The 27,204-nt window shown below is 47.4% G+C and overlaps 1 protein-coding gene and 1 non-coding gene across 2 annotated transcripts in view; one reads left to right on the forward strand and one right to left on the reverse strand.

Moving 5' to 3' along the window:
• Paxip1 (PAX interacting protein 1) overlaps positions 1–27,204 on the reverse strand; it is a 48,892-nt gene that overhangs the window by 14,024 nt on the left and 7,664 nt on the right. The window contains exons 4-12 of the mRNA XM_041640744.1: positions 24,994–25,057; positions 17,427–17,540; positions 14,156–14,776; positions 7,577–8,318; positions 7,124–7,218; positions 3,624–3,719; positions 2,341–2,478; positions 1,737–1,858; positions 739–923 (exon numbers count right to left, since the gene is read on the reverse strand). Coding sequence (XP_041496678.1) covers positions 739–923; positions 1,737–1,858; positions 2,341–2,478; positions 3,624–3,719; positions 7,124–7,218; positions 7,577–8,318; positions 14,156–14,776; positions 17,427–17,540; positions 24,994–25,057 — 2,177 coding nt within the window. The remainder of the gene's footprint in view (positions 1–738; positions 924–1,736; positions 1,859–2,340; positions 2,479–3,623; positions 3,720–7,123; positions 7,219–7,576; positions 8,319–14,155; positions 14,777–17,426; positions 17,541–24,993; positions 25,058–27,204) is intronic.
• LOC121440074 lies at positions 9,575–9,677 on the forward strand. Its single transcript, XR_005973328.1, has one exon. It is a non-coding gene; the product is annotated as a U6 spliceosomal RNA (small nuclear RNA).

Below are 27,204 nucleotides of genomic sequence, written 5' to 3' on the forward strand. Positions count from 1 at the left end.
GGCAAGTGTAGCTAGAACACTGTAGCTCGGGTTTCCAGGACAGGTGAGTCGGAGTGGCTGATACTTCATACACCATGATTACCCGAGGGTATCCCATCCTGGAAAGATTGCAGTTATTATAAGAAGTGCCAACAGGATCCACAATGGCTAATACACAGGTGCTGGCCACAGAGAGCAGCTTGTGCTGCACAACAGAACGGACCTGAGGTCAGGTACGCAGAGAAGCCTCTGTACGGCCCAGGCAGTCCCTTGGGAGAACAGCTGCATAATGAAGGCTAAAGAAAATCTTCTAAATAAAACTGGGCTTCTCAGGAGGTCAGAACACAATCTGAATAATGTTCAATTCTCAAGGTCAGAATTAAAACCCAGTGCTGTGTTACACAGACATGAATTTTAAAGATGCATAAAAGCTCTTTAAAAAGAAAGAGAAAAGACAGCTGTGTGTGCTGTATCTAATGCCCCCATCTTCCATGGGACAGTCCTCCTCTGAGGGCTGGCCACACAAGGCAGGGCACCATCAGGGAGTGATAACATGTCCTCCTAGTTTGACAGTGACGAAGGAGGCACGGCCTGAGAAGAAAACGGAGTGTGTTCCCAGCTCTAAACGCCTCTCAGACACAAACCCAAGAGCCACACCAGGGGAGGAGCAGAGATGTGCGGAGGGGACTAAACCAAACAGGTGGTGCAAACAGCTCTGGAGGCTGTCACACAAGTGACAGTACAGGACCCATCACTAACCTAAAAGACTTAAGACCAAGTGTGGAGAGGGCGCAAAGGGGTCCGGCAGGTTGAAGGCGGTGTAGCGGCTGAACTGCACCTGCCGCAGGGCCTCGAAGTTTCCCAGCAGAATGTCCCCCAGCCACTGCGCATTCACACACGGGATCCTCCACTCTTTGGCCTTCTCGTACTTCAAACCACTTGGTCTTTTTTGTGAGAAATCATAGTTATTCAATGTTAGTGTCATCTTACCATGAATTTTTGTCTATTTTCAACAAAACTTAATCAAAAAAACAAAAAACTACTAAGTGGCAGGCACGTTTCCACAAAACTGCCAGCAATCCAAACTGGAGGCCAAGAGCAGTTAAGCCCAGTCTCCAGAGGGGTCAGTCTCTGACTTTAACCCTATTCCTGGCATCTAAATTTATCAACTCATGTTCTATCATTCCATCTAGTCACCAAGTGAAGCCTTTTATAGAGGTCTCTGCTGACAGGACCATACACAGTGATGCCTCTTTAAAAAGAGACAACGACTGTTTATTAAGAAAGACTGACAGACCAGGCATGGTGGTACACACACCTTTAATCCTAGCTCTAGTGATGCAGAGGCAGACGGATCTCTGTGAGTTCAAGACCAGCCTGATATACACAGTGAATGCCAGGACAGCAAGCTACTTAGAGACCCCATGAAAGAATAAAGGCACCCCTGAGTGAAAGTAGGCTAACAGTGAGCTGGGGAGACCAGCACTCAAAGGCCTTTGTGTCAGTTCTTTCATGGACTGCTACTCTTGAAATTCACACAAAGTACAATGTATTAAGAAACCACCGCTGCCAGGCATAGTAATGCATGCCTAAGATCCCAGTACTTGGAGTTGGAGGCAGAAGGATTGCCATAAGTTTAAGATCAGCCTGGTTTACAAGAGGCCATACCTTCCCCAGACAAAGCAAACCACCCAACTATCTCCACATCCCTTTCCTTTGGGCAAACAGGATCAGCACGGCTTCCAAGCCCAGCTTACTCTTTACAGATGAGGACCGTGTTGCTACGGCACAGGTACCCTGTGTACTTGGCACCTGCCAGGTACGCCATTAACTTCAGGTCATCTCTGTCATTGTCAACAAATCCGGTCACAGAGATAATCTGGTGAGAAAAGAGCAAATGAGATATGAATATAAAGTGGCTTTGATTCTACATTCTCATGCTCCTGTGGCATTCGGGGATGTATCTGGCACTACCATTTCTGAGAGCATCATGAGAATAACTTCGCTGACAGAACATGAAGCATACAGCATCCTTGTGGCAAGAAGAGAGGAAGAGCTACATTTACAGGGTAGTATTGCTGGCTTCTGAGCAATGCTACTCAGATAATTTTAGGTTACTGTGCTGAGCACACACACAGAGCGGGTCTTTATTTTCCTCACTCAACCAGACTCTGGATCCTTGGCTGCAAGTACCCACAAGAGCTGACCAAGTTCTGCCCAACAGTAGCTGACACATCCTAGGATTTGAAATACTGACGAGGTACAATGATGTGTGTCTTGGGCCACTGCTACAGTGGTCATGGCATGCAGAGTCTGGGACAGAACTGTGGAAAGCCAAGCAGGAAAGAGGATGGGCCTCACATGATGTGAACAGGGCTTGCCCCCAGGTGGGAACGCCACAGGGAAATGCAGGGCTCGATGGGGTGGCACCAGTTTCTTCTTCTTCAGGACTGTGTTGAGCCAGTGCGCAGTGACACACCGCTTCCTCTCCCGCAGTGCCTGGCAAACAAAACAACAGTCGTGTTGTCTCTGGCTCCTTGCTATACAACTTGGGAGAAAACAGTTGGCTTGCAGAATACAGCGCCACCTTCCCCGGTCCGGTGAATCAAGAGTCCACCTCCAGAAGACAAGAGGGCCTGGCCTCCCAGGGCCCTACATACATTTCATGCACTCACAAAGAAACACATATACACATGACTAAAACTAAACCTTAAAGAAAAATTGTAGTCAAAAATGACACAACACAACACCGCCCCCCCAAAGAGAAACTCTCTATCCCCTGCATAGAGAGCATGTACAGAAAACACACTCGTCGCCGGGTGGTGGTGGCACATGCCTTTAATCCCAGTACTAGGGAGGCAGAGGCAGGTGGATCTCTGTGAGTTCGAGGCCAGCCTGGTCTACAAGAGCTAGTTCCAGGACAGGCTCCAAAAGCTACAGAGAAACCCTGTCTCAAAATAATAATAATAATAATAATAATAATAATAATAATAAATAAAATAAAGAAAAAGAAAACACACTCCTAAACTTAACCACAGAAGAGGAAGCTCACAGGACCTAACAAGGTGTTCCTAAAGTCACTGTCACACACACAGCAGCATCCATCTGCCAATCAGGAACATTTTTACAAAGAGAAGAAATGAAAACCTCAGGGATAAGGAGGTGGTGCTGGGAGGAGCTTACAGTCCAGGGTTTACTATTGATCTTTCAGGGTTTTACCCTCAGAAGCTCTTGCCCGCAAAACCCCAAATGGTGCCAAGTCCCATCTTGACGGTCATCTGGACGGTGACTAGGAGGGCCTGCCCTTTCTCTGCCTCTACCTGGAACTTCTTGTTCCCTCCACTATCCAAAGCTGTCCACAACAGTATCTAGCCCAATGTGAAGTGAGAAGACAGTAGCTCACTTATCTAACATGCATGAGGTCCTCAGTTTGAGCCCCAAAACTGGGTACAATGGTGCATTTCTCTACCACTCAAGGAGTAAAGACAAAGGATCACAAGTTTAATGTTGTCTTCTGCTATACACTGAGGTCAAGGCCAGTGTGGGTTACTGGACACTGTTCCACAGACATATTACGCACTTGCTTCTCGGGCTACAAATAACAATGCCACCACCTTCCAGTCACAGTGGCCAGTTGTTCTTACCTGTGCATACATACCGCTGACTTGGCTCTCGCAGAGGAGGTGTGTGCATCGGCTTGTGAACGTGGGGTCCACAGTGCCACCATGCGCTTGAATTATCTATACAAAAGACACAGACAAACATGCCATCAGTTCCAATTATTAAGGATACTATAGGATTGCAATCTCAACCCAGACAACAATAAAGAGAAGCCAGGGTGCACTGGCATGGCCCATTCACCACAGGACAAGCAGTACCTAGCGGCAACATTCACAGACCCTTCCCCCAGCACTCCAGAGTTACTTCACAGAAAGTAGAACGCAACATTCTTAAAACCGAGCCTCTTCACCTCAGCACTGCTGACATTTAGATGGGTGGAGTGTATGGTGAAGCTGCCCGGGTGGTGCACGGTGTCCAGTTCTCTCACCCTGACTTCTCTCTGGGCACCACTGGTGTCTCTTCCAACTATCAAACGCTCCTAGAGCAGATAGACCCACTGTCCTTACAACCTTCACACTGTGACAGAAGCCACATCAGAAAGAAGTGTGTCAAAACTACATTCAAGGGGCTGGAGATGCCTCAGCGGAGACGAAATGAGTACTGCTCTTCCAGAGGGCTCAAGCCCGGTTCCCAGCACCCATGCATCTGCCTGCATCTCTAGCTTCAAGGGATCCAATGCCTCAAGCCTCAGTGGGCACTGTACACACACGTACACAAACTGTACAGTTGTGGAGAAGGAACTATTCTATCCTGATGTTGGTTTTCTCTGGGTATCAGTCAAAAGGCTGCCGCCACAGAGAACGGGACATTACTGCATAGCTGCTGAGATGTAAGCTTAACACTGAACAAGACCTGGCCCCAATCCCGTGCTGGTTTCACATGCCGTTTTGAAATGCGGTGTTTATTTTTATCTTAACTGTTCACAGGTTCAGCTTCAAGGGGATGTGAGAAAGCCGCAGTCCCCGCCTTCACCTGCTTTCCACCACCTGAGCTGTGTCCTCTGGTAATTACTAATGTATTCTAACCCACACATGCTCTGCTCCTTCACTGCCTTCTGATCTAACGAAGGTTAGGGCATCCAGGTGTTCCCATGGTACCCTAAGACAAATATTCCCTCCTCACATACATTTTGTTTCCTGGTGCTAACCACTACCTCACCCTGCCCTCCTGAAAGTAAGCAATCGTAGTATTCCCCAAATCTCCATAGAAATGTGCATAAAGTGTGTCCTCAAATTATATCCTCAGTAAGCCTCAGGGCTTCCTCCCTACACTGCCAGAGACTCCTCCACATCCTGCTCTTGTTCTTGAGTCATTCAAGGAAGAAAGGGAAAGAGCCAACTGCTGCACTATGGCGGCTCAAACAGCTGGAATGTCCCACAGGCTAGCCCAAGTCTTGGCAAGCACTCCCTCAAGTCATCTGCAAGAACTGAGTCACAGCCAACCAAGCCATTTCAGAAGTCTTATCCAGGAGGGAACCGGAACCTTCCTTGGGGTCTTCAGCAAGAGTAAGCAATCTCCTCACCTTCCTTGCCCCACCTGTCAACTGTTCGGTTCTGTTTTCACATCTACTTGAAGTTCCCTTCATGCGAATCCAAGAAACCCTGTTGTCACTCAGAGCCAAATCCAATTTCCTGGCTGCCATGCACCTCCTTGCTGGATCAGTGGCTTCCAAGGGGAGGTGTGGGGAGGTGAGTGCTCTGAGCTGGACACCTGCACTCATCCTTACTCTGCAGATGCATCCATTTGATGGGCAGGCTGTATGCCATTCAAATCAGAAATCAGCGCTCTAACTGATACTGGCCCTAGACCCTGTCCTGGCCCTAATCTAACAGCCTCCCTTCACTAAGCCTCTAGTTTTTCAAGTGCCCCGAACTGTCACTGTTCTCCCTCTTTTAGTCCTTCCCGTAAGCTGTTGTCCTTGACAGATCTCTTCCCTTCTCTGTCCCAACTCCAACCATGCAGGACTGCAGGACTGGGGGTTTAGCCCAGAGCTAAAGCACTGGCTTCTAGAGAGCAAGGCAAGTTTAATCTTCAGCTCAGAAGCAAAAAAGAAAAGGTAAAAATCAGAAAAATACCAAAAACAAAGCAAGACACATGTGCTGCTGCCCTCGGTCTAATCCTTCAAACAGAAGTTAAAAGGCTAAACTGAGTTGGCTCGGCTGGCAAAGCTTGTCTGACACACAAAGGCCCTAAGTTAAGGCCTCAGCACCCCAGAAACTGGGTGAGGTGACACAAGTCTGCAATCCCAAGTGGCTGTTCAAGGTCTTCCTTAGAGTTCAAGGACAGCTTCTGGAGAGACCCTGCCTCAAACAAGCATATGAAACGCCACACTTTATTATTTCATGACCTTTCATTCAGCTTCTCAATACTCCAGGCACAGCTCCCAATGCTCCACACTGTTCTGCTGCTGCAGCCCCCAGACACTCCCCCCAACCCTATCCTCACACCTCATCCTCTCCTGGCGGGCCCAGCACTCATCCTCCTGGTGAATCTAAAGTCTCCTTACCACACAACACACAATCACTACTCCACCCACCCCTTTCCTATGCAGCTGGTAAGGAAAACCCAAATGTACTATCACAGTACCTAATAAAGTATTATTGGAAGACAGACAACCCTTGTCTTTCCCTCCCTGACTCAAAAGCTGCCCAGAGCTAGACTTGATGGCAGTCCCCACCAGTGCCACAGGTACACCTTCACTAGGCTGCTCTGTCTGGATCATCTCCCCCTGTTCCTGCTCTAACTCCTCCCATGGACAAACACATGCCCATGATCACCTCTACCAGCTTTAAGAAGTCCTGTCCGACCTTGGGCTCATGCCCACACCACCACAATGCCTGCCACTGTCCTGCTGGCTTGCCCAGTCTCTGCCAATTCATCACTTCTCAGTCTTGCAGTATTAGCAGCCAGCAGAGGAATGTTTATAGTGAAGAACATTCGAGGTATGTTTCTATCCTAAACTAGGTTTTCATCTAATGGAGGAGGTACTCCATCTTCATTTGAAGCATGATTATAAGAAAGACTTTTTAACTTTCCCTTTTCTTAAAAGGCATCCATAAAAATAAAAAGTAAAGCCGGGCGGTGGTGGCACACGCCTTTAATCCCAGCACTCGGGAGGCAGAGGCAGGCGGATCTCTGTGAGTTCGAGATCAGCCTGGTCTACAAGAGCTAGTTCCAGGACAGGCTCCAAAACCACAGAGAAACCCTGTCTCGAAAAACCAAAAAAAAAAAAAAAAAAGTAAATAAATATATGGACCACCATTCCACAATCATACCAGAAGACAGTTACAAGTAACCATTACCCCTGAAGAAATTTCAAGAACCATGAAACCCAACACTCCACCTAGCCCCTACGTGACAGAAGACCAGAAAGTGATGAGCACCTCTCAGAGAGCAGTACTGATGACTGCACTCTTCATACCAGAGCACACACACAGAACTTGTTGCCTGAGACCAGGCAGGCAGGCAGGCAGGCACTTAGCCTGCACCCCTCAAGCACATTGCCCCCAGTTTCCCAGCTCACCCTTTTCCAGGTGGTCAGCAGCTGCTTATCCGACATCTGCTCTGGGTAGTCCGCAATTGCAAACACACATCCTAGCAAGAAGCCTTCTTCTGGAACTAGAGTGACAGACGTGAACAGAAATTAAAAGTGCATTTTGTTGAGTTTAGTTTGAATAATCCATAATTGAACTACATTTGGAATGTTGCTACAAATATACTCATGCATCTACTAAACCATATCATTAAAAACAAGACATAATTCAGTATTTCTCCTGAGGCAACCTGGATACTCTGTGAACACTGGCCCTCACTGCAATGTGTGCAAAGTACAAAGAAGCCTGATTATCTCACTGGAACGCCTGCTTAACAGGGATGAGACTCACACTCTATGTGCAACAATTATTTGATAGGCGCTATACTCTGGGAGCACTTATGCAGGCTTGCAACTTATGGGAACATAGGAACCAGTACTAACTCTCCACTGCTGGGTCATGTCCAAAAAGCTGCTGCTGCTGCTGCTGTTGCTGCTGCTGCTGTTGCTGCTGAGGTGGGGGCTGCAGGGACAGTTGCAGGGGCTGCTGGGGTGGAACCTGGTGCTGTAGTGCCTGGGATGTTTGGTTCAAATGTGCTGCTTGATTCTGCATCTGTTGCTGCTGTTGCTGCTGCTGGTGGTGCAGGCGCTGGAGCTGCTGTTGCTGGAGAAGGTTGTGCTGTTGCTGTTGCTGCTGCTGCTGCTGTTGCTGCTGCTGGAGCTGTGCTAACTGGTGTTGTTGTAGCTGCTGTTGCTGCAGCTGATGGAGCTGCTGCTGCTGCTGCAGGGCATGCTGCTGCTGAAATGGCTGCAACTGCTGTGGAGGGCGATGCAGCTGCTGCTGAGGGTGTAATGGTTGCTGTGGAAACTGGAGCTGCTGCTGAGAAAACTGATGCTGATGGACTTGCTGAGGGAACTGATGTGATGGCGGCTGGGGGTAAGGCTGTGGCTGTGGCTGCTGTTGCTGCTGCTGCTGCTGCTGGAGCTGCATGATCTGGGGCTGGAGATGAAGGACTGGGTGCTGCTGCGGTGGCTGCTGGGGAGGATGGTGCTGCTGCAACACGTGTGTCTCGGGAGCGCCTTTAGACTGGCCAAATAGCACAGCACTGGCAGTGGGGTGTCCCTGTTGGCCATGCGCCACCTGCTGCTCTAGGTTTTTTGTGGGTGCTGAAAGAGACTGTAAGATCTAGAAAACAAAAGGAGGGCCAAGTCACTACCAATAATTGCTGAGAGGCACTGCCTGCTCCCAGGCAAGTAAGAGTGTATCCACACAGCTAATACGCCAAACCGCTACATAACAGGGACCAGCCAGCAATACCACACTGCTCTCACATGTACTTTGTATTCAATATCCAGAGAGCAGGACACTGAATTACAAAACAGAAAATGGACTAACAAACACTGTAGCCTCGAAATGGTCCGGCAGGTGAAATGCTTGCTACCGAAGCCTGGCAACCAGAGTTTAAGCCCTGGAATCCACTGTACAATGAGAGAATCAATTCCCCAAAGTTGTCTCTGATGCACACACCAACCCCCTAACCCCCATACACACATTGGAGGCATGATTCACACACAAGGCTGCTGCATCTTAAAGAAAAGGAACAGGACAGCAAAGCAAACAAATGGCAGTACTTGCTTCTGCTTGGGCCTGAGCAGGCTTGGCTACCAGGAATGTGGCGCTCTACAGGGCAACTCCCTCCCCCTCCATACCACGGTCTGCTTCTGACTGACTGAGAGTGCTCTGGAAAATGGCAGGCTCAGCTCCAGCCTCACTACAGGTGCAACCATGTTCTATTTCCTCCTGCTTCTAGGAGTCACCACTGCTCAGATAAGGCAGGGGGTCCAAGCTTACCACCACAGCAACTCAGACTGCAGCTATGCCCAGCACAGCTCCTGTTCCTCCCTCGCTGTACCCTGTCCTGGACAGTACATATGACATGAAGAGGGACAGATGGACTCTAGCAAAAAGCGCGCTTTTAAAGGCGAATGTTAGCCGGACTTGATGGTACAGACCTATAATTCCAGCACTTGGGATGTGGAGGCAAGAGCATCAGGAGTTGAAGGTCAGTCCTGGCTACACAAGGCTAGCCTGAGCTACACAATTCAGTATTCTCAAATAATAACAACATTATTATTAAGAGGAGGGAGGTGCTGGGGAATAAGCCATGCCAACCTGCCATCCTGAGGTCAGATCTCTAGAACTCACCTAAGAGCCAGACATAGAAGTACATGTACCTGCGATCTTAAATGTTCCTACAGGGGCAAAAATTGTGGATATAAGGAAGTTCATGGTTCACATAGTCTGGCTACAAAGCAGTGAACAAAAGACCTTGTCTCGCACATGGTCAGCCTTCTCTGACCTCCACATGAACATTGTGGTACAAGCATGCCCCCCCATTTATGAACACGCACATACAAAGATTTTTTTTAAGTGAACAGTGCTCACTTTTGCAGTGCTTATATTAAAACTGGAATGATACAGAGATGATTGGCATGGCCCCTACACAAGAATGGCATGCATAATCATGAAGAGCTCCATAGCTTTTGGATGGGGAAAGCTCACGAGGCCTCAACCCTACAGAAAGAACTACAGGCAAAAGGAAAGCTGAGAGCAGAAGAAATAGTCTTCCCCAGAGAGGAGCACACCAATTGGTTATCTCATACAAAATGGTCAATCTGAAAACATAATACATACAGAAGTAGCATACAGACTAAACAAGTTAAACTTATATACTTAGGAGTGCACAATAGAAAAAAAGTCATGGATTTGAAAGAGCAAAGAAGGATATATGAGAGGGTTTGGAGGGAGGAAAAATAAAGTGATATAATTTTATTAAAATTTCTAAAAAATAAAAACTGAGCTCATGAAAGCAACCTTTCTTTTGTTCTGTTTAGTGCAGATATATGCCAGCACTAAGAACAGTGCTTAGAATGTACAGTTGTTTAGTAACAAATATGCTTAAAGAATTTTTCTTAAAGTCAATGTTCTGCCTTCCTGAGAAATCATTGACTATCCTTCCTCAAACAAGACTAAGCAACAGATGGGACAAATACAGAGACTGCCTGCCACATGAATAGGCCAAAGCAGCCATCTGTCACACTTTTGTCCTCTGCACTATCGACCCCATCCAAAATGACCCCAGAAGAGGTGCCCTACAACATAAGAGCAGCTGCCAGGACAGGCATGGGGGAAATCTGCAGTCAGGCAGCCCCCCTGGACCAGCTCCTGGTTCTGAGACAGATCAGCAGACTGATGTCTATGCGGACGCTCATATGGTAAGAAGAAAAGAAGCCCAGCGGTGGTGGTGGCGGCGGTGGTGGTGGCGGCAGAGTGCCTTTAACCCCAGCACTTGGGAGGCAGAGGCAGGCAGATCTCGGGAGTTCAAGGTTGGCCTGCTCTACAAGGCAGCCAGAGTTACACAGAGAAAACTTGTCTCAAAAACAAAAAACAAACAAACAAATAAAAACCAACAACAATAAAAAGGAGGGCAGGAGAAGCGCGTGACATGTGGCAGTTTCTGCACTGGGCCTAGAAGCGAAGGCTGCAATGTTCCCCTGCCGTGGCTGACCCAGTCTGTCCAAGGAGAAACAATGAAATATCAGGAGAGCTGGTCCAGGCCCAAGGACAGCCATTAGCACGGGGATCTCTCCGTCCGTGGGGGGGACAACCACCAGAGCTCTCAGCAACCTCCCATCTCATGTACCTCGAGCTGAGAACGTAGCAACCTGAGGAACCCAAGGAAAAGAGTCCCAAGGACTTGACCATGTAACCATGCCACCTATAAGCAGCAATTTCAAACGACAGCAACTTTTAATTTCCTTTCCTTCAAATTGCATTATCCAAGTGCTTGCCGGAACATTAAAAGCACTATGGTAGCCGGGCGGTGGTGGCGCACGCCTTTAATCCCAGCACTTGGGAGGCAGAGGCAGGCGGATCTCCGTGAGTTCGAGACCATCCTGGTCTACAAGAGCTAGTTCCAGGACAGGCTCCAAAACCACAGAGAAACCCTGTCTCGAAACCCCCCCCCCCAAAAAAAAGCACTATGGTGCATACCACACAGCCCTAGCTAGGACATACCTGTCATCAAATAGAATTTGATAGACACCTTCACCCCTCCACCTTGCTCAAAAAAAAAAAAAAAAAAAAAAAATCAAACTAAGTCTCCCCTGTCTAACACTCTGAAATTCACTTTCTGTACACAGAGGTAAGGACTCTAATTTAGGAAGCACTACAGTGCCCTGAATCTACCTTTGCTGTCACTAGCTGAGCCAGTGTCACTGGAGGACAGGGTCAGAGCAGTAGCCAGCCCTCAGCTCAGTTTAGACATCAGTCTATGTCTACATCCAAACAGACTTAGGAAAGCCCACGCCTAAACCTGTATGTGTGTGAAGACAGACAGCAGGAGAATAGTTACTGCCCAGCCCTAGCCGGTCACTAGTCTGAAGGGGCCGGGGAAAGCCTTCAGTGCTGAATGCGTGGCTGCCACCCAGAACTTCTCATGGGAAGAAGGGAGGGATGCAGACTCTGGAGCAGTCAGAAGCCCCACACCTCCAGCTGGCTCCCATACCAGTTCTGAGATCTCTTTAGTCAACACTTCCAAGTATTCATGGGGTCCACCCGGACAGCCCAGGTCCCTCACCAGAACCCACTAACCTAATCTCCCTCCTAGTGGTGTCACCCATCTCTCAAGACCCGAGGAGAAATGTCCTCCTCTTTGCCTCCAGCCTACTGACCGTAACACCCTTCCTTCCGATTGTTACCAAGCCAACACCCTCCTTGCTGTCTCCACTGTTCTTCTCCTAAGCCCTAGCCCACTTTATGGCTGTGGGGTCACATGGCCCCTGCCTCCTGGACACTGGTGTGCAGGAAGGCAGGGTGGTGCACCCTCCATACTCGGGCTGGAACCGCCCCTCTGTGCAGTCCAGTAGCCCCTACCTCACACTACCCACAAGCAGATGTACCTGGTCTGTCAGTCAGCTCTGAGGCACCCTCACCTCCAAGACTCCCTAGACACAGTGAAGAGCTGTGGTCAGTCAGAAAGGCATGTACCTCGTGAACAGCCAGCCACCTGACATCTGGGAAGGGACAGAGACAGTCAAGCAGAGAGTAGCGGAATCTTGAGCCAACAGCGGGACTTCATTCCTAGAGGAGGTTGCAGCTTCTGAAACACTAGGTCAGAGCTTTTTGTTTACTAAAGATTCATTTATTTTCCTTTTGTGTGAAAGATTGTTTTGCCTGCACGTATGCCCGTGTAACATGTACATATAGTGGCTGCTGAGTCAGAAAATGGTAGCAGATACCCCGGTAGTGGCATTAGACGGCTGTGAGGAGCCACATTAGTACTGGGAATCAAATGCAAGTCCTTCGGAAGAACAGTCAATGCTCTAAACCACTTAGCCATCTCTCCAGCCCCAAACTGGACAGCTTTTACCAGATCATCACCACCCCAAAAAAGCCTGAACTCCAGCCTGCATGGAGAATCTTGAACAAATCTAGGCAAATGCAGTTTAATATTTATTTTGACAAAGGCAAAATGTGCCTGTCACTTTGACGCCTCCAAAGGTCATGGCCCAGGCTCTGTCCACCACAGGAACCATTCACTCCACAGGCTCTAGCTGTCCTCTCATCGTCTCTCCGTCCAGCCTGACCTCCCTCTTATTTCCCACGCCACATTAAAGCCGTGGTTGCCAACCTAAACCATGCTAGCCATGGCCAGCAGTACTGCCTTCCAATTTCTGAATCAATCACCTTGCAGCCCCTCATTTTTCTCAGACCCAGATAACCTTCTTCTATCTATCTCGCCTCAGCAGCTGGCTTCTCTCTTCCCAACACCTAAAGAGTGCCTAGAGTCACCTGACTTCGAACTCCCTCCCCTCCACTGTCTCTAGACTCTCAACCTCCAGTATTCACTGCTCAAGTAAAAGGCATGGTTTCCTAAACATCTCCAACCAACAGAGTTTTCTTAAGGCTCTCGCCATAATCAAACTCAGCAAACTGATTCTTAATACCACTTCATACCCAGGCTAGCCATAGTTCCCTACATCTACCTCAGATGGCCCTGGGTTCTGCCTCAGGTTGTTCCCACAGCTGAAAACTGTTAAAGAGAAAACAAAAACAGTAAAGGACAAATCTGCCAGACCAGAGAGGGCACCACAGCAGCTCTTGAATGGGAGGGCTTCTGGCTGCCCACGCCTGCCCAGCTGCTCCCAGCCTGACCCGAAACTCTGCCCTTGCTTCCTCCAACCTTATGCACAGTCTCATCGTGTGCTGCTGATCCCATCCACCTCCCCACTTCTCACACACCACCAGGAAGGGCCTCAGCTGTCACACCTGCATCTCTTTCAGCACGTCTCTGCTCACTCCCCAGGGCCCTCCTAGCACCTCTGTCTAGCCTCTTGGGGGACATTCCTGTTTCCTTCCCCTCCCACCCCTTTATAAGGCTCCATACACCTGCCAGACGTCAGCACACCCCTGCTCAATCCTGCGAAGGCTTCTGTGAAGGAAGTGCACACTCCTCCCATGGCCACCAGGACAAAGCTCCCTGTCTTGTGGTGAGAGCACACCACCCAGTTCACTTCTTAGCATGCTCAGATGACAGCAAATCCTTGCTCACTTTAAGCTTTCACCAGATCTCTGTCCCGGGTTCTCTGTAACCTTTAATCCAAGCCTAACAGACATCACCTTGTTCATCAGATTCTCCCAGCCATCAGTCTGATGACAGACTTTACACTGAAATACACAACATGTGCACCAACAGGGACAACATACAAAGGTGTGAGTCTTTAGGAAACCCACTGAGTTTGTCCCAGGCGGACACAAATAGCTACACTGCCAGGCCATAAGGCCTCATGGAACCATTAACAGATATTTGGTTCCCCGCTGGAACAAATGTCACCATCTGCTTCGTGCCTATTTAACATGACTGTAAAGAAGTTCCCACAAAAATGGGACTCATAAGTAACCTGATATGAAAGTCACGAAACCCCACTCCTGAATGCAGCCTTCAGCTTCCTGAAACTTACGTGCGCAACATTGGATGGCCGGCTGATCTGCTGGATGTCAGCGTTGTTTGTGATGTTTCGCAACGTCCGGACGGCTGGGCTCCAGGTCCCAAGCATTTCTGATCGCTCAGAACTCTGGAGGTTTTGTCCAGCAGCCATTAAATTACCCCGCATGTCAGGAGGCAGAATGTCCCCGGGGACTGGTGGGACATTGGCACACAGGTTAATAAGTCCCGGCCCTTTTCCCTGAGGCAGTCTGCGCTGAGCCGTGGTTAGTGGAGGGGCTTCAGCCGGGGCCCAGTTCAAGCTCCGCTCCTGCTTTTCAGGGGATGAATCAGAAGAGTCATCAAACATCAACTCCCCTTTGGACACCTCAGCTCTGGGCTTGGGCGAGAACGGTTGGTCAGGAGGAGAGGCTTCTGGAGAGCTGGCTGCACTCGACTTCCCAGTGCTGCCCTCGTTCTGAGAGTCTTGCTCCTCGTTGTCTCCCTCCTCTTCCTCCTCTTCCTCCTCCTCATAGATGATCAGACGCGGGTGGTAAAAGGCTTCATCCTTCCTGCTCTTCTCAGACACGCAGTCCAGGACCCAGTCAGGGGTGACAATCTTAATACTTCCTCTCTTGACAGCACGCTCGTACTTCTCCTAGACATGAAGCATAAGCACACACTCAATGACGTTATTTCCTCTTATCCTATAATCATGCATTTGAGGAGGCAGTTTAAAGTGGGCTAGGGATCCAGAGCTGGTGATGTCCCTGCCATGCTACCCAGAGGCAAAATCCATGCCTGTACCTGTGAGCTAGGGCTGTTGGAGGCACCATGGGAAGGAAGGGGCTGTGACTGCAGCAGGAAGCTTACAAGACTTGGTTGAAATGAACTCTATAGGTAACATCTTAAGTCCATACAGAGAACTAGAAATCTTCTGGAAAATGATACAGTGAGGACTTGAGATCTGTTTATACACACTAATGCTATTTATAAAGATGGTTATCCAAAACAGGATGACATTCACTAAGGGAATTTTGGGCAAGTACCTTCAAGTCAATACAGTAAGAATGGTCACAGGGGTGTGTCTGTACCCCCACAAAACACAAGTTAAACATACAGTAAGAATAAAACTTAAAACCAGAACTAGGTGACAAGGTATAATATTAGTACTAACTGCCGACTTGGCAATTAGGAGGCAGGCCACTGCGCACCTCTGTGAGAGATTATCTTAATTATATTTATTTTTTTTTAAGATTTATTTATTTATTATGTACACAGTGTTCTGTCTGCATGTATGCCTGCAGGCCAGAAGAGGGCACCAGATCTCATTACAGGTGGTTGTGAGCCACCATGTGGTTGCTGGGAATTGAACTCAGGACCTCTGGAAGAGCTGCTCTTAACCTCTGAGCCATCTCCCCAGCCCCCTTAATTATATTTATTAACTGACGTGAAAGGACCTAGGATTTGTGGGCAGGATGACGTCAGAACAGAGGATCCTAGACAGTGTGAGGGAACGGCAAGCTGCTCTCTTCTGACTGTGGACATGTGACTAGCGCCCTACAGCTCCTGTCACTGTGTCTTCCCTGCCAGGATGCAGTTTCTCCCTTGTGCTGCTTTTGCCAAGAGTCTTTTCTTGCAACTTGGGTATGATAGTGAAGAACTGACAGGAGCAGGCCTGGGGAAGGCCTCACAGGTAGGCTGTGACGGGAACACAGGTGTAGTGACTACCTAGTGAGGAGGGCAGACAGGCAGAGCACAGTCAGTGAGAAACGAAAGGTGAATGTCTGCCTCCCGTGAAGCCTCCTGAAGGATCAAAAATAATAAAATATAAGTGGCCTTAAAAACAAGAGTGTTTAAGTACTATTCAGTCAAATTACACCCATTTTCTCCTCTCTGGCCAAAACACAACACCAAAACTAATGCCTACCTCCTTACACAGACCACACAGCCACAGCTGCAGTCTACGTTGGAGCAAGGACTGCACCAGGCTAGGGCAGGGCAGGCTAGGAAGACAGAAGAATGCTTTCAGGCCTTGAGAAGGCCAGGCTCTGTGAAACAGGTTAGTCCTTACTGGTGGAGGTTTAACTTCAAAGTCTACCCCCAACTGACTACTTTGGAAAGCAGCTCAAAGGAAATGAAAGAAAGGGGACAGAGGATGGGCCCCTTCAGTGCATCAAATGCTGAAAATGCAGCAGGGATTTTGTGTAAACAAGTTTTATAGGAGGATTAAAAGATTTGACTTCCTAGTCAGGTATAGCAAGGCAAGCATTTAATCCCAGCACTAGGGAGGTAGATGCAGGTAGATCTCTGAGTTTGAGAGTTTGGGTCAGCCTGATCTACATAGTGAGTTCTAGGACAGCCAGACCTACGGGGGGGGGGGGGGGGGGGGGGTTGAATTCCATTACATACAAGTTTAAGGAGGTGGAGGAGGAGATTTATGCAAATGGGTCCTTGGTGGGTCAGTTACCTTTCATAGAAAAAAAAGTTTTTCACAATAATAGTTCTAAACCACAGAGAAACCCTGTCTCAAAAAACCAAAAAACAAAAAAAAAAAAAAAACAAAAAAACAATAATAGTTCTAGACCAGCTAAGGCTACACAGTGAGACCCTGCCTCAAACAAACAAAGAAAATAACAGCTAAGCAAAGGAAAATGAGCAGAGCTGGGATCACAAAGTCAAAAGGCCACAGCTAACAAAGGGAGTTGGTTTCAACTGCTCCTCTATGCATATATGCACATCAGGAGGGCAAACAGCACTGCACTGCCCCAGGAGCAGATGCCAAATCCTTCATTCCTCACCCACCTGGAAGTGTTCTCTGCCAATATGCACGCTAGCATGTTAGTACCTTTGTTTTTTATTATTTTCCTCTCCACTGCAGAGGACGGAACTAAGGACCTCAAGCATGTGAGGCAAGCAAGCATCACAGGCCAGGGCAGACTATGCTACATCAGCATCAACACATGAATCTCCTGCGGACTGTCCAACGTGCTGTTGGGACCCAACGCCCAAACCCAGGTCCTCTGGAAGAACCATTAAGTGTGCTTATTAACAACTGAACCATATCTCCAGCCTCCAGATAATCGATGCGTAAGTAAATAAATATTACAGGCTGAAATTCAAAGACTTGATATTTGACAAACCCACCCTACTCATGTATTTCCTCTTAAACTCATAACTGATAACAGACCTTTTATGACAGATACTAATATAAGCAGTTTTGCAAACAGAATCTAATCACTGCACAGAGCTCTGAAAACACCTTTGATTCTTATGTATAGAAGAGGATGGTGCATCAAAGTGCTTACCCCCTTGGGCTCTGGAACAATCAAATGTGTGCACTTCTTGTTGAGGTTCAGCTGGCAGTGGCCCCCGTGGAACGTAACCAAGGCCCACAGGGCACTTCTGTCCTCAGAAGACACCTGGCAAAGAATGAGAAACACAACTTCATCACACATTCAACCACGTTTCCATTTCCACTTTATTACACGCAGTGTCCATACAATGCGCTCACTGGTGCTCTCCCTCAGCTGCCCAAAGGATGCTGGTAAGAAAAGTTAGAGCAGCATTCAGCCATTCTGTTACTCTCAGCAGCTCCCCAGATAAGAAGCCTTTTGCCATGTCACCAACAGAGCAAAACTTAGTGGCATCCTGGGCTGGGGAGGTAGCTGGGTGGTACAGCTTATCTTGCATATACAAGGCCTTGGGTTAGATCCCAAGTACCACAAAGTAAAATTTAAAACTTCCCATCCATAGCTAGAGAGATGTTTCATTAATTAAGAACAACGACTGCTCTTCTAGTGGACCAGGGTTCAATTCCCAGCACCCACATGGAGGCTCAAACCATCTGCAACTCCAGTTTCAGGGACTCCAACACCCTCTTCTAGTCTCCCTAGGCACTGCACACATGTGGTGCAGACAGACACACATGCAGGCAAAACAACCATACATATAAAATAAAAATAAATAAATCTTTTTAAAATTCCATCTGCATCCCAAAAGCAGAATAGAAGATTTTGGTCTATAACAAAAATGATACCCCCCCAAACATAAACAAAAAACAAAAAAACAAAACAAAACAAACAAAAAAAACAAAAAGGGCAGAAAGATTCCATTTGCCATCATTTCTAAAAATGTTCAAATATCAAAATTATATTTACAGAGGCCAGTGAGATGGCTTAATGGATAAAGCACTTGTCATGCAAGCCTGATGACGCCAGTCAATCCCAGGAACCCACATAAAAGCAAGAGAATCAACTTCACAAAACTGTCCTTGAACACTTGATCCCCCCCCCAAATTAATCCTAAAACTTTTGAATCATAATTACAAAGGACTTCTTCAAAATTAGCAACAAATACTAATTATGACAAGGATAAGCTACAAGATAAAAATACAGTGAGTGGAAAGCCAGAGAAAACAAACATTCTATGGGAAAAGCCCAAAGCAGGTCTAGAAGCCCTGGTCCTTCCGCTTCAGAGATTAACAGACTCTAGAACCCGCCCTGCTCTCACTATTGCCTGCCCTCTACCTTCCAGAAACTGTCACATGCTTCTTAAACTAACCTGACTATGACTGTGGCACACAGGACTTGCCACCAGCCCCAGGGACAATTGGGAACTGTGACACTGGCACCTGACACCCCAGTGTGTCAGCCCAGGTCCAACAGCACACATACTACCAGACCTCTGGGAAAGGGCAAGCTAACTTTGAAAGGATAAAATTTAACCTGAACAGTCAAAAGGAACACGTAAGAAATGTAATGCAGCATTCACCTTAAGGTAAACACACAGACACAGGAATCTTTTTCTGGATAAACCATATTCTAAGCAGAAGACTATGGGCGTTAAAGAAGCCTGACTTTGTCTCCACATTTGCTTACAGTATGGATAAACAGCTTTTTGTTTGTTTTTTCAAGACAGGGTTTCTCTGTGTAACAGCTGTAGCTGTCCTGAACTAGCTCTTGTAGACCAGGCTGGTCTTGAACTCAGAGATCCGATTGCCTCTGCCTCCCAAGTGCTGGGATTAAAGGTGTGCGCCACCACTGCCCGCAACAGCTGACTCCTTAATGCCAGCATGTAGTCCCTATGGATCCAATCTTGTTCAGTCACTCCTAGAGGCTATTCTGTATTCCCCACTACTCTGACTGCACGCAAACTTTCTAAAGTCATTTTCAAATCAGTACCTGACCAGGCTATTCTACAGTGGTTCCCTGAAGCACTGGCAGAATGAGGTTTAATTATCTGACAAAAGACTGATCCAATGACTCACTATGCAATTTTAAGTTAAAGTGAGTGTAAGACCTAATCTAGATGCAGCTTTACCACTTGAGAAGCCATGTCAGAAAGGACCGAATTCTTTAACCGGCCACAGTAACTGACCTTCACTGTGCACGTCCTGGCTCAGGCACACACCTCACTAGGCAAGGTGCATTATGCTACTATGAGAAGAATAGCAGGCAGGGGAGCCCCCAGGAGAACTGGATCACTATCTCTGACAAGCAGTCCATCAACTCCGAGTGCACGGGAACTAAAGCACTACACTCACAGCAGCACAGACCTCTGCAGCAGTTGAGTCTGAGCTCCACACTGCACACCAGCGACCGCTGCCTCCTGTTCAAAGGATGTGGGGGTACTTTTATTTTCACTCTTATACTTTTCTGCAATCTCCAAATTTTGCAAAGCAATCCCTTTAAGTTGGGAAAAGTACTTTTTTAAAAGCCATCCTTCTAAAGGCGTGTTGGCTCCAATGTTCTATTGCCTCTCCCAGTGTCAGGTTGAATCCCAGTTCTACAGCATGAGACCAAGGCAGCTTAGCCTGCCTGGCTCCTGGCCAATCACACCTAAATGCCACTGTCAACACACTAAACCAGCTATGTGCCAAGTCCTCCTCCTGCTATCAGTCCTCAACAACCTGCCTTCTCGTCCCTTTGTCCTCCCAATGTAGAATTCCCTGACTCCCAAAAAGATTTGATCCCCTACTACCAACTGGCGCTCCTCTGAGCTAGGCAGGGTGGTGCATGCCTGCAACCCCCGCATCCGGGAAATGGAGACAGAAATTCCAGGCCATTCTTAGTGTCTTACTTTTCTACAGCTATGGAGACACCATGACCGAGGCAGCACTGAACTGGGAACTTGCTCACACTTTCAGACTATCATTGGCGAGCACGGCAGCAGCAGGCAGACATGACACTGGAGCAGCAGCTGAGCATCTGATCCACAAGCACAAGACAAAGAGACTGGACCTGGTGTGGGCTTCTGCAACCTCATAGCCCATCCCCTGTAACAGGCCATACCTCCTATCTTCCCCAACAGTTCCACCAACTGAGGACCAAATATTCAAATATATGAGCCTACAAAGGTCATTCTCATTCAAACCATGACACTTAGCTACACAGAAAACTTGAGGTTAAATGGGAATATATGTTTGGACTCTGTCTCAAACAGTGAGAGAGAGAAAGACAAAGTGTCAGTCTTCCCTTCTAGTCTCCACACACAAGAAAGAAAGCCCATGAACCCAGCTTCCATGGTCTCCTCCTCAGCCAGCTAACGCTGCTTACTAAAGACTAAGGTCCCCATATGGTGTGAGCCCTGAGTTGATCTGCTACCTCTCACACGGCCCAGTACAGTCAAGAAATGTGATTGACAAGGAACTGTTATATTTGCAGCCTACTCGATCTGAGCTGCACTGGCCTTCAAATTCCTGACTTCCTCTCCACACTACAGAGCTGTCTGCCTGCAATAATACCAGCACCAAGGAGATATTTCTGTGGGCAGGAGGCCTCTTCCCCCTATCCCTGGAAGAATACAGAAAGAAATGTTATCTCTTCCCTAACACCGCAACAAGACAGAAACCTATGGAACCAAGCAGGCCTTGGCTCAGGTGGCCAAGCCTGGGTGTATGTGCATGGGCTCATACAGTTATTGGTGACGGGGTGCCAAGCCTTGTGGAGTCCCCATGCAGGACAGAGCCTAATCATGAGGACAGCTATTGTGTTGTCCCTACCTGCACTGTGTGTTACAGAACACTGTCTTCCTCCATGTGTCTGGCTATGTGCAACCTGTTCGTCTCCCGAGGGATGAGTTACACTGTAATTAATGTATACCCCAAGCCCCTGAGCTTCCCATTGTACATATTTGTTAACATAGCTTAAAGCAAATTAACATTTTTAGCAATCATAAAACATTAGTGCTACCGGTGTACACTTATGCCGACAGCTGCAGGGTTTCTTCAAATAAGCTAGACAGCCCTCCCTTTTTTAAAGAGGTGCTGGTGTCAGGAGTGGTGTTGGAATCTCTGAGAGTTCGAGGCCAGCCTGATTCATAGAGTGAATTCCAGGACTATATGGAAAAACTCTGTCAAAAAGAAAGAAAGAAAGAAAGAAAGAAAGAAAGAAAGAAACAAAGAAAGGAAGGAAGGAAGGAAGGAAGGTGCTTTTACCTCCCAGTACATACTGTGGCAGATCTATGTATGCATTAAGAGATCCATAAAGATCTAATGCTTCTAAATTTGGATTTTCCTACTCAATGAACTTGCTGAAGGATGCATGACCCTGTCATGACCTGGAAAATACATATTAGTCCCCAGAAAAAACTCTGCCTCTTGAGCCCCACAATTGATACCATCCACCTCTTAGTGTCTGGACACTAAGCCCCTCTCCTCCCATTCCCCAGGCTGACCACCCGAGGTGTCTGCAGCCCGGATTCCAAGACCACTTAGAGGCCTGTGGAGCTCCTGAGCTTTCATCGCCTGGTTTCACTTGTCATCTTTTCTCTTCTCCTGATTCTGAACCACACAACTAGACCAAAGGAGCAGACACAACCAACCGCACATAACCATTACAAACTCATGCTGATCCTTTGCCCAGAGAACAGCTGTTGCCAGGAATACAAACTACAACAGTGGCATACAATCCAACTTTGTCTGCTCCTAACCAGTACCTTGCCTATCCAATACCCTTTCCAAGTAAATTCAATCCCTGTAACTGTATGCCTTACTCAAGGGTCTCTCAGGTCCCTGCAGCCTCCCCGCTATGCTGAAGAACTCCAATCATGCCATGTGTCCTCCAAGTTGCTCTATGTGAACCGCTCATTGATGCCAAATCCCACTGCACACCAGTGTACCCTCATCCCTTATACACCAACGCTACCTGATTTGCCATCTGCATGCCCAAGTCCTTGACCTGAAGGTATGACTGTTCTGGCTCATAACCTTGGCAGAGGCATTGACCCCAGACCACAGCAATGACAAGCCCTGGGACCCAAGTTTCCTGTCACTGCTAGGATCCATGCTCCATCCCAGTCTCCATCTCCATCTCTGTTCTCCTCAGGTGTAAAATTCTAATGTCCACCCTGACCCCTATCACGCCCACAGCTCCTGGACAAAATTCCCCAGTGCTGATCTTTAATCTCATTTTCCAGTTTCTAATGTAAATGTTTATAATCCGAAATTAAATATGTAGCACAAACAGTAGGGGCTTCTTGCCCAAGCCCAAACTCAAGGAGCTATCCTACCACATAGTCTTCCCTGACCTCCCCTGCCCAGCCAGCCCTGCCTTCCCTAGGCACCAGGCATACCAACATGGCTTAAAGGCCTTCTGGGCCCAGTCCTATCTTCCTTCAACCCGCTCCACTCAAGCCTACTCAGGTCACACTCTGTCAGTGTGCCCCCCCCCCCCCCCCGAGCCACCAACACCCTCCTTTCCACAGCACAGTCAGGCCTGGCCCTCTGTCTTCTTCACCTCCCATACAAGCATGGCAGGTGTGCTATAACCCATCTGATGTGTTACATGCCTCCTACCATCACTATCCGGTAGCTACTGGTCTAAGACTACAAGTGTGTTCCTCACACTAAGCTCAGGCTAATATTTAATAATAATCTAACTAGTTCACTTAAAACTCATCAGCCAGACGGTGGTGGTACACGCCTTGAATTCCAGCACTCAGAAGGCAGAGGCCAGTCAATCTGAGTTCGAGGCCAGCCTGGTCTACAGGGGGAGTTCTAGGACAGCCAGGGCTACACTGAGAAAACCTGTCTGAAAAAAACAAAAGAGGACCTATAATCATCTTATATTAGCATACTTTTGGCTCACATCTCTGTCCTCCCCACCCCCGACTCAGCCTGGCCCGGCCCCCTTTCTCACAGTCTGAACCCCTTCTGACAGAGGCAAAGCCTATGGAACCCAGAAGCCCAATGGATGCCAGGTAAGGAGGTGAGACACACACTGCAGGTGAAGCACACGGCGCTATGCAGAGATGGAGACATGGTGACATGGCTTCACTTCCCATTTCTCTGATGTTGGATATAAATCTGGAAAGCACAGAGGTTGTAGAGAAAACAGTAGGTGCTGCACAGACCCAGAACCCCCAGCATTTACAAGTTTGTACATTAACCAAAATTTAAGACTATTTTCATGTAAATATACAAATATACAAACGGGAGAAAGCACTAAAAAAACAAAGTAAAATTTAAAGAGGAAAAAAAAGTAAAAAAAAAAAACAAAAACAAAAAACAAATCTCAACGAATTCCTGTTCAAAGAAATAAAGGTGTGACTTTAATGGCTGCATCAAACCAGTGCAGCAGAACAAAAAAGGAGCCTTTATAATCCGCAGAAGTTCTAGAATTTTTATAAGACAGGAAAAAACAAGTAACTCCAGATAAACTTACTTACTCATTGCCTGGACAAAGGAGGGGTCACCAGACTGGCAACATCATGTGTTAAAGGTTAAGTCTAGCCAACAACCTAACAATGGTAAAAACCCAACACTCCCTGGTTCCCAACCTGGGCAAGGCTGAGGGAAGAGGAGACAAAGGCCAAGTCCTCCCCAGCTCACAAGCACCCTGCTCTGCTCCTTTCTCAGGCGCCTGAAGAAAGGGAGAACAGGCCAGCCCCTCAGACCTCAGGCCGTCACAGGCACCCAAGGACGGACAGTGGAGCCGCTGTGAACTGCACCTCGTCCTAAGGCACTCATCTTGGCAGCTGATATAGAGTATAGCCCTGATTTAGTTAGTGCTATGTTAGAGCGCAGGCCTCTATCAGCTGCGGTCAGAACAGGACCCAACTACCAGGGGTGTACTTTAAAACAATACCCACCTCTCAGGACCCAGAATTAACCACCAGTCAGTTCCTTCACTTCCTGCTTTCCCTAGTTGCCATAACACTGGGTGTCTTTTATATTCAGTTTTTCCACTTAGCACCATGTCCCAACTTTACACACTTCTATAAACCTAAATTTTCTAAACTGTTCTGTAAGGCTATGAGCTAAGGTTCTTACGCACCTCCCCACAGTCACCTGTTTCTGACTTTGCCCTCCCATAGATAACATGCGCATGCCATCTTCATTCCAGGCCTCTCAACACTGGAGCATTGCAGTTCTCAATGTTAAAGCTTTTCAGACAGTTGCGCTGACTTTGCCTTCAGTGAGCAGTACATCCCCTGCATCCTCACCGGGACTAAATGCATCACAAATATAATAAGCAAAACTCTTATCTCAATATTAAAATGTTCACCTGACTAAAAACTACAGCAAATGGCTTGATGGGCTAATATAAGCTGAATCCACTCTTCAGAGTCATCTGCTAAGGTTTCTGCTATCGTTTTCTTATTCATCTATATGAAAATCCTTAAGACTACAAAGCTAAGTGAATTTTTGTCATCTAATTTCAATTATTTTCCATATTCAAGGTTTAAATATCTGTATTTCTCTAAATTACGTATGTATGTATATTTTATGGTTAGACAATGATAAGTGTGCTAGAAGTTGATTATCAAATATCGTCAGTTTAGCACAAGGGTTCTATGGAACTGGTTAACAAACAGGTCACAGGTCCAAGCGCACCAGCGCTCAGAACCATCATAGACAATAACCATGCTTACCTGAGAAAGGCAGGCAGTGAGTCCAAAAAAAATCTGACAGGACTCTGGAGAGAAACCATTGACTCTGTCGGACAGTTATTAAGATTGCAATGAAGTAAGATGAGCACAGCTGGAACTTCACTAACACAAGCCCTGCCTGCCCTCTAGGGCAGGCGCTGCCACCTCCCTCCCGCTAGGAGCATCTGGAAAGTGAGACAGGCTGAAGATGACCAGAGACTGCAGAGCAGATGAGAGTGAAGCATGAGAGGAAGCGAGCCACTGCCAGCAAAGGACGCCACAAAATCCAATATTCTGTCCACAGCATCACTAGATGGACAGTGTGTCCATGGGAAACATTCCTGACCACTGTCTAACTACACACCAAGCAGATACACAGGATCAGACACACAAACACACACCCTAAGAAGCAACGTGCAGAGGATGTCAAAGGCAGCACCACGGCTGTGCTTGTCCCACACGGGGCTACTCTTTTAGAACAGACTGTGTGCTCTAAAGTCCGGCAGGACAACTCAGGGCCCTAGAATCCCTAGAATACAATTCCCAAGACCATGCCTCGTTCTAAGGTAGACTGCACCGTTCATCTGACTTCTGAGACCGTCAAGCGCTGACGGAGCAGTTCTCCTGGAGACACGCAGTCTTCAACACAATGGAGCGTCAGAAAGGACCCACTGACATAGGTGGGTCAGGAACAGAGTAAACTGCAATTGCTGTTAATCCCTTACAGATCCACTGACAAACCCTACATGTGGGCCGTTCCTGCCCATAATAAATGGAGACTCCAGCACAATGTCCTCTGATCTATCAGTCAAGGCCTTTCTACTTTGCCATCAACAAATCTGAGTGACTATCAGCCGATCTTGAGCCCTCATTCTGGTCCTTTAGGTTTCTCTATGGACGGATAGGCAAAAGCTTAAATAACCTTCCTGAGGAAGACTGGTGAAGAGAAAAGGTCCAGAAAAGACACCACAGATAGAATACTTGACTCCATCCCAGAAAGGGATCCACTTTCCTGAGATTGGTTTGTCTGTTTGAAACCTGGGCTTATAAAGATAAAAAACAAACAAACAAACGAACAAACAAAAAAAAAAACCCTTCACTCTTTGGACTTGGAATGAAGAATGAGAATTTCTGAGCCAGAACTGCATCCTCCAAGAAGAGCTGCTGAGAAAGGAAGGTTTGAGCATCTGAGGCCCTGGGGAGTGTCTCGGCTAAGTCCCTCTGCTGTGTGGCACAGCCGTAAAATGAAGTGTCTGAATGATGGTGCCCATTCCCAGGTGCCCAGCCTGAACTTTAGTGTGCTTCCTGGATGGCAGGAATTATTTCCAAAGTCAAGTTCTGCTTGGACTGCCTCTCCAGTGAAGCTTTATCCTGACAGAGTAAACCAGAAGCCATTAGGCCAACAGGAAGAAACAGAAATGGTGAGGAATATCCCAGTTAAGACCAAGACAGGATCCTGGACAGTTATGAGGGAAAATTACGACGTGGCTGACACAGGTCAGGAGGAGACTATACACGGTAGAGTGAGTTCGCTTTTGGTTTTCACACAGGGTCTCATGTACTCAGGCTAGCCTTGAAACTCTCTTATAAAGCTAAGGATAACCTTTAACTATTGATCCTCTTGCCTCCACCTCCTGAGTCCTGGGATTATGGGCATACATCATCATGCCCAAATCATGCAATGTTGGGGACTGAGCCCAGGGCCTAAAATTAAGATAGCCCTTTATTAACTGAGCTACAACCTCCCCGCTCCAAGCCCCAGAGAATAAGGTTATCATCACTCTATTTTCACATACAAAGCAAGGGTTGAGTGGAGAGTATAGAATAATAAACCTGTCATAGGATCTAACTAACTAAAAAGAGGAATACTTATCAAACCAGGAGCCTCCTTCTCGTGTTCTCTACGAGTCATGCATGATTTGCTCACCTGACTTTGAGTTCTAAAACTATTTTTTTGTCTAAGTAGACATTGTAAGACTGAAAAGAGCTGGAACTCTGGGTCCTCGGCACAACTGCTGATCACTGCTTTTTGATGCAGGTAATGACGAGGACCAGGTACATACCATTTCATACAGGATAGGAAAGAGCAGGGACAGAGGTGCAGAGGAAACGGCCAGTCCCATTCATGAGCCCACTAACTGGATGTATCTTAAACCCACAGTTATCCCCAGACTCTCACTCATGAGCCCACTAACTCAATGCATTTTAAACCCA

Source organism: Microtus oregoni, unplaced genomic scaffold, assembly GCF_018167655.1.
Source record: "Microtus oregoni isolate MIOR12 unplaced genomic scaffold, Mior012 000064F_ref0000363, whole genome shotgun sequence".
NCBI lineage: Eukaryota > Metazoa > Chordata > Mammalia > Rodentia > Cricetidae > Microtus > Microtus oregoni.